We start from the raw sequence: 12,480 nt of genomic DNA on the forward strand, positions 1-12,480 counted from the left end.
CGTTGCGGATGGCCTTAGTACTATTAATTTGTAAAATACTAATGAGAGGCTGTATTGTGTTACTATGTTACTCATGAACCTCAAACCTTTATAAAGCATCACTTCACTTCACTTCAGAAAAAGAATTCAAGGTGTAAAAGGAAAAAAGTAGAAAAAATGAAAAAATAAGCCAAAGATTTATAAAGAAGCTGTTTGCGCAGAAGATGGTGGCGGTGGGGGCAGAGTCACTGTGGAGTTGTCCGTCCAGTTCTTGTCCCCCCAATGCCACAACATGCTTTCCCAGAAGCAGAAATCTTCGAAGCAGGTCGTCAGCCGTGGATCCTGTATCTTAATTTGCCAGTGCCCATCGCTATAGTTACCTTTCTCAGCCTGCCTGCGATCCCACTCCAACGCTGCCTTCTGCTTCGATCGAAGCAAGCAGTACTTCTGTAACTTCTCCGGCATTGCATCATGGACCTTCCACCATCTCCTGTGCGCCACGTCGCTCGCAAATTCCTGCAATATGTCCACGTTCCAGTTGCAATCATAGTCCCTGAAACACAGCCATGGTTTCATCCCCAAATAGTGAAGCACGTATAGCACTGGCGGATCAGCACCAAACAGACGCGTCTTCATCTCTTTCCTCTCCGGCTCGTCACCAATCCAAAAGTGTTTCAAGAAATTCATTTGTTTAGGGATCCGATGCCACCATGGGAAGATCTCATTCAAGTACCCCTGGTCTCCACCGTTGTACGACTCAATCTCGTTTATGTGGTCCATCAGCAGCTCAAACGTGCAGTTCGATGGCTCGATCACCATCACCCCCGAGTTGAAGAGGGTCGCGTTGTTACCTGTGGCTGTTATCTCTGGCATCTCGAAGAGGAAGTCAATGTTTCTCAGAACTAACAGATCAGCATCTATGAATATAATCTTGTCGTAATCTGTCAACTGCCAAAGACGAAACTTGCTGTAGTTCCATTCGTTGTAGGCATCTCGCTCTGCCTTTGGATTTCTTATTCTTTGAATCGTATGGATTTTCCACCCTGCCTCCTCAAGGCCGCCCCTGTGGTAGTCGCTGATACTTTCATCGACAAGTATCACAAGATCACGAGTCGAACCTGCCATACGGATGCTCTGAGCTGCAGCAATCGCCCCACAGACGTAGACGTGAGCTGAGTGCAGAATAGTTGCATATGCTTCTCGCCTTGCATTACCCGAGTTCCAATTTTCTGCACATATACAAGTATAAGCTCAAGAGCATGCTGCTACAAACACACATGCCCAAATGAGTTATATACAACACTATAACATTTGAACTAACCTTCAGTCTTAAGAGGAATTGCAAGTTCGCATGACCCGACTGGAAGGTTGAGCTTTTCCCTCAGTTTATTCAAATTGGGCTTATACAGCCATATGTTGCCTTCCCTTACAATCAGCTCTTTGCAAGTAAACAGATTAGGGGTCGGGAAACACTCGGTGATAAGAAGAACATGCACAGGATGATACCCCTTGGCCATTGCAGCTACCCTTGCAGCTTCAAGTTGTAAGTGGAAACGAGCTATGTCCCTTGCCCAATTTTGTTTGGATTTATCACACGGAAGCTTCACCACAATAAGATCCAACCGTGGTTTCCCCGGGTAGTGAATTCTGGGTAAAGAAGGACAAGTGGGAACATCGAACTCCTCTTCCTCGTCTAGCCATTCTGGATATAATGTTTCCCAAGTGACATTCGGAGAGGCATAATCTGTGAAAAGCACAACATGCTCTGCATCCGGTAGCAACTGCTTCCACCGACTAATTTCTTCCTCGTTGAAATTCAGCAACCCTACTCCCTTATACTCGTCCCTGTCGGTTAGTCTCTCCATTGCTGCCGAGGCTTCATCCCAGTCGATATTTAAATGTGATGTGTAACTTTGATCTATGCCAAATCTATCGGCCAAATTTGACCTTCAATAAAGTATCACAATGAAAGAGTTTAACTACAGTTAGAAAAGCAGAAAGAATATTCATCCAGCCGTTACCACTGTTCCAGATAATAACACGATTTAAGGAATGATGAGTAAACAGGATATGATACCTATATCGAGAACGAGACATGTGATCTGAATCATGAATTGACGGAGAACGTAGAATTGTGAAAAATGCTCCAATTATGATGATGACCATCACAGCCTTCAAGGTGGAGAACTTGAAGCTCGATATCCTGTCCATACTGGATCGATAAAGGGATCGTTCCCCATCTTTAAATACTCTACTTCTAAGAAACCTTCTTTTGCTTGTATCCTCACTGAAAAAAACCACAGCAACAAGGGTAGATCAGATATAGAACTAGAAACACATTCAAAAGGGGTGAAGTTGAAAGTGACAAGCCATCTTAGAGCACAATGGATATCTAAGGTGACATACTGATCATCAGTGTATCTTTGCAACGTCATTGAAACCCAGCAAACACATGTGCTTCAATTACAGCTAGAGACGAAGGATTTCTACGTATGAACAACAGTCAAACGAGTTGGAGCTTTAAAACAAAACCTATGAACCTAAAAGAAGCTGGAACAAAATCTGTTGAGTCGACAGATCAATGAATTTATTTTAAGTCCGGATGTTCTTATCCCTGACCATAAAGCATCATAATCTCTCCAACCCCCAACCCCCAATCTTTCAAATGAGACAGTGTGGCAGTCCCCTAATCTTCAACCACCTCATCTAGTAGGAAAGTAGCCAGCTTAATGACCAAATATTTAACAAAATTACGAACCACCAACATCGCTTCTACTCATCTAAATGATTGGAAATAGTCAACAATGAAAAGTAAGTTCCACCAAATTTCCTTGTTAATAACTTGTAAAATGCACCTAACAAGGCATACAACAAAATCCTCAATAAACTATGGTCAAGAGCAGCACATTGAAAGTTCAACACCTAAACCAGGATAATCTTTTATAGTCTCAAACAAGAAAACTTAGGAACCAGAAATTCTCCAACCCTCCAAGCTCTGAACTACTTTTTACCAACCAATCATCAAAATACACAAAAATTAGCTCAAAAATCCCACAATTATATTCACACCGACAATCTCAGCCACCACTGGCCACCGCCATTGCCTCTGCTCATTTAAATAACAAAATATCAAAGAATCCTAAAACCGACTATCTAATTCTACCCACAACTAAAAGCAAACATCTCAAAATGAAGTGCAGAAAAGCAGCAATTACACCCAAAGAAAGCAAGATGGAATGCGATACCTACATGTCTACATAACCAAAATCATCAACAACGCCAAGACGAAATCTATTAAAAAATTGAGCACAAACTATCGAAGAAACGCAAGTAGCGGTCAGAATGTAGAAAAACAAGGTCGAAATTTAGTGATATTGAGCCTTACTTATTGAAAGAGAGCCTATGCCTGGACTCTAGCGAAGTAGGCGAGGTTCCTCTCATATTTTTTTTTGCGGCTCAGTCGCGACTCAGGAAAGGCTGCAACTCATCTCAAGAAAAAAAAACAGAAATACTGCTTTGTTTTGTTCAAATAACAACAAATCCAAGTGCGGGAGGATTAAAAAAAGATGCTTTTGGAATTCCAAGGTTGTGGATTCATAGAAAATGGCGCAAAGCTTCCAATTTTAGGAACTCAGGATCTAGAGAGAGAGAGAAAATGCCAAACAATGAGAATTTGATGTCAGAGAGAGATTAACTTGTTTAATAGAGGATGAAGTCAAATTAAGGTTATGGAGTTTTTTATCTCTTCATTTGCTAGGTTTCTTTTGTTTTATCCTAATTAGTACTAATATGATTGAAAGGGAAACAGATTAGGGAATTAATGGAAATTAGTGATAAGTTTTTATGTTTGTGTTTAAGCTAATCCTCCTGAGTAGTATTTTAAATGCAGATTATAATCTCTTTTTGGAGAAAGTTTAGTAGTAGTAGGTGAATTCATTTTTCTTGCTATTTTAATTAGGGGCTAACTTTCGGTGTCATGTCACCAAAACGAACAATTGCTAATGATTTATTTTATATTATAGAGCTGTTAGACTGAATCAATCATCGACTCTTATCATAAACTACAACTTCAGTTTATATCAATTTAATTATACCATTACAGGCCACAATTTTAGTTTTTTTAAAATCAACTTGCCTACTCACAAATTGTTTATGGAAGTAAAATTTACAAACTCCCAAAAAGAATAATGATGATAGTAAGTGAGAAAAGTAAAATAAACTCTACAGGTGTTTTATTAATCAAAATTCATCTGTAAAATATATAAACAAATTTCTTATATATAGACTGATGAGGATGCGAATTTTTGATGGTGATGAATGCTCGTAAAAATAAAGGAAGATCAACACACAGAGATTTACGTGGTTCGATTTACTGAGGTAAATCTACGTCCACGGGGAGAAATGGGGGCAGGTTTGTATTGCTTGATCTGAGAATTACAGCTTACAACACAGACTTGCTATATGATTATTTTCTCTCTAGAGAGCTTTACAGAAGTTAACAGAAGATCCCTTATCTATCTGACCTAGGTTCTATTTATATTTTGAACCAAGATCGTGGCATGCAGCATTTATTAGGTAGTGGATGTCGTGGAGATCGTGGCGACCTTGCATGGGTCCACTATCCTGCCTGAGTTAATGACTGCTTGACACCACTAAATAGATCGTGGGTGTAGTGGAGGTCGTGGAGGCCTTTCATGAGTCCACTAACTCCTAGTTCGGTCGAATGCTGAGACCGAACTACTGAATTATTGCCGAGCAGCTTTTGCCGATCTGAGAGTAGAGCTTGATGCCGACCTGAGAGCAGAGCTTGATTAGTTGGCTTTTACCGAGCTATAGGCTAGGGCCGAACTCTTTGGTTGTGCCGAACTGAACTCTTGGCCGAACTGAACTCTTTCTTGGGCTTTGGGCTAGCCGAGCTGTCCCTGCTATTGGGCTTGTTTAGTTCGTACTCCATCACTACCCCCCCCGAAAAAGCGAAGTGAATCACTTCGGCATTCTGGATAAGGATACGGGGGAGGCTGAAGCCGAAGCAGATAAGGAGAAGGAAGCTGAACCTCACCGAGAAGGTGGAGACGAAGCTGGCGAAGTATGATTTCGTCTCCTTTCTCTTAGTTTGGTTTCTTCCTTTATGTAAAATGGCCTTGAAGTAAACATCTTTGACCGGACTAGGTCCTTGGTCTGATGAAATAAACATCTTTGACCGAACTCGTCTTTGGTCTGATGAAATAAACATCTTTGACCGGACTCGTCTTTGGTCTGACGAAATAAACATCTTTTGACCGGACTCGTCTTTGGTCTGATGAAATAAACATCTTTTGACCGGACTCGTCTTTGGTCTGATGAAATAAACATCTTTGACCGGACTCGTCTTTGGTCTGATGAAATAAACATCTTTTGACCGGACTCGTCTTTGGTCTGATGAAATAAACATCTTTGTCCGGACTTGGCTTGTCGGTCTGATGAAATAAACATCTTTGTCCGGACTTGGCTTGTCGGTCTGATGAAATAAACATCTTTGTCCGGACTTGGCTTGTCGGTCTGATGAAATAAACATCTTTGTCCGGACTTGGCTTGTCGGTCTGATGAAATAAACATCTTTGTCCGGACTTGGCTTGTCGGTCTGATGAAATAAACATCTTTGTCCGGACTTGGCTTGTCGGTCTGATGAAATAAACATCTTTGACCGGACTTGGTTTGTCGGTCTGATGAAATAAACATCTTTGACCGGACTTGGTTTGTGTTCTAATTTGGCGATTTTTGTTGCCGGGATCGAACTTTCCCTTGTCCTAATTCGGCGAATTTTATCGCGTGGATCGGACTTTCCTAGTTAACCGAAGTGGTCTTATGCAGTAAACCTCTTTGACTAGACTTGGTCGTCCTTGGTCTTATGAGGTAAACTTCTTTGACCGAACTTGGTCGTCCTAATTCGGCGAGTTTTATCGCATGGATTGGACTTTCCCTTGTCCTAATTCAGGCAAGTTTTATCGCGAGAATCGGACTTTTGTTGCAGTTCGTTTCAGACGAAGTGCTTGATTCTTAAGCAGAATTGTGGTCTTGTATCCTCTTTAGAAGCTTTGACACACAATCTTTGGCTTGTTGCAGCTCGTTTCGGACGAACTGCTTGTTTAAGCTGAATTGTGGTCTTGTATCCTCTTTAGAAGCTTTGACGCACAATCGTTGGCTTGTTGCAGCTCGTTTCGGACGAACTGCTTGTTTAAGCTGAATTGTGGTCTTGTATCCTCTTTAGAAGCTTTGACGCACAATCGTTGGCTTGTATGTTCTAAAAAGGGGATTAGCCTTTGAAGAACGAGATACCTCAGTTATATTTGTAAGAGACGACACTCACATAGACAGACACAACGCACGTAGAGACAAGAACAAGTAAAAAACAAAGAAAACACATAAGACTGACTGAACTGTCTCTTACAAATGGAACTTTTTGAGGCTGGAAATATGCCATGCTCGGGGCGTTTATTCTCCTGACTTGAGAGTCAATTTATAAGACCCTTTGCCGAGGACTTCTGACACCCGATATGGAAATTTTTGATGGTGGGTTAGAGTTTGCCCAGCTTTTCTGCTCGGCCGACTTCGTTGTTTCTCAAGATGAGATCTCCCACTTGAAGTTGCAGCTTTTTCACCCTTTGGTTGTAATACCGGGCTACTTGCTCCTTGTACTTGGCTGCTTTTATGCAGGCCAGTTCTCTTCTTTCTTCGGCAAGATCTAGCTCGGCTCTCAGTCCGTCCTCCAGTTCTGCTGAGAAGAAGTTTAGAGTTCGGAAACTGGGTATGCCGATCTCAACCGGAATTACGGCTTCAGGGACGATTTAGTCTTCCCGGCAGGGAAAGCATCAATGGTCAGGATTACTCCATCATATTGTTGCTCGTCATCGTCTTCGGGATCCTGTTGCCTTTTCGGATTCTGAGGAAAGCAGCTCGTACCCCTCTGCTTTTTGTTTTTTGTTTTTCGGCTGCTTGCTTTGGTATTTTTTTAGCGTTCCTGTTTTCACAAGAACATCAATACCTGCAGCCAAATTTCGGCACTCCTCGGTATCGTGACCGTGGGTTTGATGGAAGGAGCAATATGCATCAAGACTTCGGCGTGTGGCCGATTTCGTCATCCGTTTTGGTTTTTCGAACATTTCGGAATGTAGTTCGAAAATTTCCGCTCTTGACTTGTTCAATGGTACGAACTGAGCGGGTGGCGTCTCAGGATTGAGACGTGGTCCCAATCTACTTCGTACCGGTGCCCTCTGAATTCTTTCAAAAGGAGTTCGGCGAGGAAGAACATGTCGGGGGTGAGGATTCTCTCTCCTGGAGGACACGTCACTACTGCGGTAGTGACTTTCATGTCTGAAGGAGGAGGGAGAATCCCCCGTTTTCTTCTCCGGCTGCTGGCTTTTTTGCAGGAAGGCTAAGAACTCCTCCTGCTTCTCGGCCAAAAACAGCTTGACAACCTCATTTAAATCGGGCTGCTGGGAAGATTCTGTGCGATGACTCCTGGAGTGGCTTGCTCCTTCGTGAGAACTGGAAGTAGATGTCTCCCGAGGCCGTTTTTCAGACCTGCGAGCTAGACTTACTTCCTCACGGTTGTCACGGACAGAATTATGGGTGTTACGTGATCTGGAATGCATTTTTTTGGTGGAGGAGGATCAAAAACTCGCTTTATCACAAATTTGGTTCTGAGTTTCCCACAGACGGCGCCAGTGATGAGGATGCGAATTTTTGATGGTGATGAATGCTCGTAAAAATAAAGGAAGATCAACACACAGAGATTTACGTGGTTCGATTTACTGAGGTAAATCTACGTCCACGGGGAGAAATGGGGGCAGGTTTGTATTGCTTGATCTGAGAATTACAGCTTACAACACAGACTTGCTATATGATTATTTTCTCTCTAGAGAGCTTTACAGAAGTTAACAGAAGATCCCTTATCTATCTGACCTAGGTTCTATTTATATTTTGAACCAAGATCGTGGCATGCAGCATTTATTAGGTAGTGGATGTCGTGGAGATCGTGGCGACCTTGCATGGGTCCACTATCCTGCCTGAGTTAATGACTGCTTGACACCACTAAATAGATCGTGGGTGTAGTGGAGGTCGTGGAGGCCTTTCATGAGTCCACTAACTCCTAGTTCGGTCGAATGCTGAGACCGAACTACTGAATTATTGCCGAGCAGCTTTTGCCGATCTGAGAGTAGAGCTTGATGCCGACCTGAGAGCAGAGCTTGATTAGTTGGCTTTTACCGAGCTATAGGCTAGGGCCGAACTCTTTGGTTGTGCCGAACTGAACTCTTGGCCGAACTGAACTCTTTCTTGGGCTTTGGGCTAGCCGAGCTGTCCCTGCTATTGGGCTTGTTTAGTTCGTACTCCATCATAGACATTAGACTAATTAAGCATGCCAATCTCATAAACTAGATTTAAAAAGTCAAACAAATTAAGCTCTAACAATGGATACTAGTTCATCAGATATTGTATTGCCATTAACATGTTGGATTTGTCCTTAAACCAGACTCTTTATTAATAAACCACCCACAATGACATATTAACGGTTGAAATTAAATATAGACAATTTTGTCTTCACTCCAAAACCCAAAATTAGTTTTATAAGGAAAACATTAAAAAAATGTATGGTTTGTCTGGCAGAAGAAGAATTCTTATAAATAAACCAAATACAGACTAGCACATGTACCATGGACTCGTAATTATAATACTTTCAACAATTTAAAGCATATGAAATCGTTATCGTACCGATATTCATATTTTTATTATATCGGATTTTTCTACTAGTTTTGTACTAAAAATTTAAAATTTTCAATAATTTTTTTCATATAATAAGTGTGATATAGCAGATTTGTTTTTTGTTTTTTTAATCCCTAATTGGCAGTTTTGATTATTTGGCACCATACATACTAACGGATATCAACATAAATAGTAGTAATATTTTGATATAGTATAACACGGAGTTCTATATGGTATATCAAAAATATAGTACTCGGTACGAGTTTTAAGAAATTGTTTGACTTTGTGAAGAAAAGTAAAGAGAGAAAGTGAGTCGAATGTGGGACCCATTTAAAATATTAGTTTTATACTCGCTCTGTCCCCAAAGAATATGCACTTTAGGTTCGGCACGAGTTTTAATGCAAAATTGATAAAGTAAGAGAGAGATAGAGAGAAAAAGTAATTAAAGTATTGTTAGTGGAGAATGAGTCTCACTTCATTAGAGAGAAAAGAGTTACCAAAACTAGAAAGTGCATATTCTTGTGGGACGGACTAAAAAGGAAAGAGTGCATATTCTTGTGGGACGGAAGAAGTATTAGATTGTGGGTGTAAAAAGTTGGTGGAATGTGAGATCCGCATACTAAAAGTGAAATAGAGTAAATGGTTCTATAAATCGTGGACGGAGGGAGTACGATATTGATATTCAAAATGCTTCATGCCAAAATTTTGTATATCAAAAAAAATTTGTATGGTGATGGTGTGGTATTTACTCATATCGATAAGTTTCAGCCCAACAAAATATCACAGCCCAATTTCTGCAGTTTGGTTGAATTGGAGTATGCCTGAAAACAAATTTAGCAGGACTAAACTAACCCTCTTCAACTTCTAATGCCCAAATCGCTCCTCACTCCTGAATCGCTAAAAATTATGGTGGTAAACAGAGGTTAACTTCCCGCCCAATTGCATAGTGGGTCAATTAGCGCCATGGATCGATTAGTGGGTCGATTAAAGCTCAACAGATCGATACGACACCCATGAATCGAACATTCAAAACAAACCTGGGTCGGATTTCGGTTCCACAACGACCACCGCTCTGAATTTAGGGTCAAACAGGAGAGAACCGACGACCGTCAATCGTCGAAGTAGCCGTTACAAAATTTGTGCCCGGAAGGGGGCGAAATATGCTTCAATTGGAGAATGCCAAGGGTAAAAGTGGACACAAACAACCTTTTCAACAAAATCGTGAAAACTGATTTCCTAATACATGCTCAACACCGTGGTTGTGTTTACAGGATCTCACCGATAGTAGTATGTGTAGGGAGGAAACCCGAAGCATGTTTACCAGGTCGTTGGATTTGTGTGCGAGCTACCAAACGATGTAAATGGAGTGTGCACAGAAGTGTTTCAAGCCTATTCAGGGATACCACCCGCCCCCTTTACAATATTCAGCGTATAATATTTTTGATAGGATATTTAGTGTACCTTTCCATCCCTTTTTCACACTTGTTTCAAAGAATCTCATACTTTATAGTGCTATGTAAAACAAACAATTCGTTACCTTATCATCCATCATTTTATATAAATTAGTATATTATTAAAATATTTTTATTACGGATGGTGTTGTTCTTTAGAGCACCCACAATAGCTACGGACTTCCCATAGGCTAGCAATATGCAAGCCACAAAACTTCTCATGTCACATTATTAAGGACTTCCCACAGCTCAGCAATAGGCTAGCCAACGCCCTAGCCAAGCAAATAAATTCACAAATACAGAATTAAAATTGGACATGAATACGGAGAAAGTGCAATAATAATTTCATCAAATTAAAAAATATATATAGTTCAATTAAAAAAAATTCTAACACAAAAAACAGCTAAAAGCTTCACACACGCGGCCCTCCCCGTCTCACTTGTCAGAGTCCTCTTCTTGGCCATCCCCAGCGGCATCGGCGTCCCCAACAGCATCCCCAGCGGTGGGCTTGCCGCTATCGTCGACCCTCATCCCCAAAGCGCGCCTCATATCATCAATGAGGTTCTCTAGATAGTTCTTGTATTTCAGGTCCGTTGTCGCGTTCCACTTCTCTATGGCGTCGAACAAGTGCTTGTTAGCTTGCATACGCACGACATCAGTGAGAGCGGTACTGGGAGCTGCAGATTGGACCTCAGAGTGCCCGCTTGAGGCTCCTCTAGACATACGCATTGCCTTTTTTGGCCAACCGGACGACGACGGCGGGGAACTAGTGGAGGAGACTCTTCGACATCGTCGGGGAGGTCGTGGGAACCGGCACTGCTGCTGTAATCGCCAGAGACATTGAGTCTCGTCCGCTTCGGCCAGCCAACCTCCACCCCAGTATGAAACTTGGGGGAGTCGATCAGCTGTACATAGGGATCCCATTACTTAAACTGGTCGAACCGTCTGGCCTCGGGGAACTGCCGCAACTACAACTCTTTCACATCATCCATGTTCATGCCGCTGGTCATCGTGCGGCTGTTGTTCTCGTAGATGCTGACAAATCTGGAGGCATCGGCATGAATCCTTTCCCATTGTTTCCGGACCTCCTCAGACTTGTGATACTTCGCACCCGCTGGCTTAAATACTTCGTAGCTCGCCAGGATGCGAGCCCACATCCCTTCGATGTTCTGATTATTCGACCAAATGGGATCATCCAAACTCAACATCTTCCCCTTCCCTATCCCCCCCTCCCCCTGCCTACGACGACTCACCGACGACCCCCTTGCCCTTCCTCTTCGACCTCCCCGCCGAACCACTCACCCGTCCCCGCCACCCTACCGCTGGTTCTCTCTCAGTGGGCTGAGGAGTCAGTTCCCTCATCAGAGAAAGACCCAACTCCTCCAGTGAGAAAGTTTCGAGGCCGGTGTACTGAGTCTCGGTGGAGTGGAGTCCTCTGAACCACCGGTCAAGTGATCTAAACAAGGCCGATAACATTGTCCCAAAAGGCGATTGGGGGACCGATCTACTGCCTCCGGCAGCTGCAGGCATGCCACCCACGCCGCTCCCCATCCCGGGCATCCCGCCGCTCATCCCGGCCATCCCACCCATCCACGGGTACATCTCGTAGTACCCGGGAAATTCACCCATACCCATTCTCATCCCGGGCATCCCGCCCATTCTGCCGGCATTTCCCCCACCCCCACTGGGGAAGGTTGATGGCGTTTGTGATTCGCTAGTGACGGGAGACTCACTGTAGCGATCCATTATCTTCTATAGAAATGAGAGTGGAGGAAGAGACACTCGTTAAAACAAATGGTGTGAATTAAATGAAGTACAACGAGCCCTATATATAGAGTTGAAATAAAATAATAATAATAATAATAATAATAATAATAATAATAATAATTAAATACGGCTCGCCGATCGAAGCCGCACAATAGCATACGAGCGATCGGCTAACCACCGACGTCCGCGGATGACCGCTCGCCGATCAAAGCCACACAAGTAAAACTGTGTAAATAAATGCATTTCTAATTGCAGTAAAACTGTGTAACGCAAATGTGGCCGACTACATCATGGAACAAATTCATTAAATGATCTAAGTCGACCTCATACTAAGTCTATGACTAGCAAAACACAAGAATGGTGAATGGTCAAACCTTGAAGAAGTTACTTAAGTCAATGACAAATGAACAAACCTTGAAGATGTTGCTTGAAGACAAGGTCGGAAGATCGAGCCAAGAAGCAACGTTGAATGTGTCACCCGCTCGGATAACACGGCACCGCAAGCCACCCGACCAGGTGGAAGCACATAGGGGTAAAAGTCAAG

General features: G+C 42.6%; 1 protein-coding gene across 2 annotated transcripts; it reads right to left on the reverse strand.

Annotated features, from left to right (window-relative positions):
* Positions 1-57: 57 nt before the first annotated feature.
* Positions 58-3,722, reverse strand: LOC121759147 (putative UDP-glucuronate:xylan alpha-glucuronosyltransferase 3). Of its 2 annotated transcripts, none has more exons than XM_042154650.1 (4): positions 3,365-3,722; positions 2,057-2,266; positions 1,301-1,926; positions 58-1,208 (listed from the first exon to the last, which is right to left on the reverse strand). In XM_042154650.1, exons 1-4 carry the CDS (start codon positions 3,418-3,420, stop codon positions 178-180), a joined length of 1,923 nt encoding a protein of 640 aa, XP_042010584.1. In that variant the 5' UTR covers positions 3,421-3,722; the 3' UTR covers positions 58-177. The 2 variants fall into 2 exon arrangements, with proteins under 2 accessions (XP_042010584.1, XP_042010586.1); XM_042154652.1 differs by lacking the exon at positions 3,365-3,722 and adding an exon at positions 2,386-2,557.
* Between the last annotated feature and the right edge of the window lie 8,758 nt (positions 3,723-12,480).

Source organism: Salvia splendens, chromosome 12 (assembly GCF_004379255.2).
Source record: "Salvia splendens isolate huo1 chromosome 12, SspV2, whole genome shotgun sequence".
Lineage (NCBI taxonomy): Eukaryota > Viridiplantae > Streptophyta > Magnoliopsida > Lamiales > Lamiaceae > Salvia > Salvia splendens.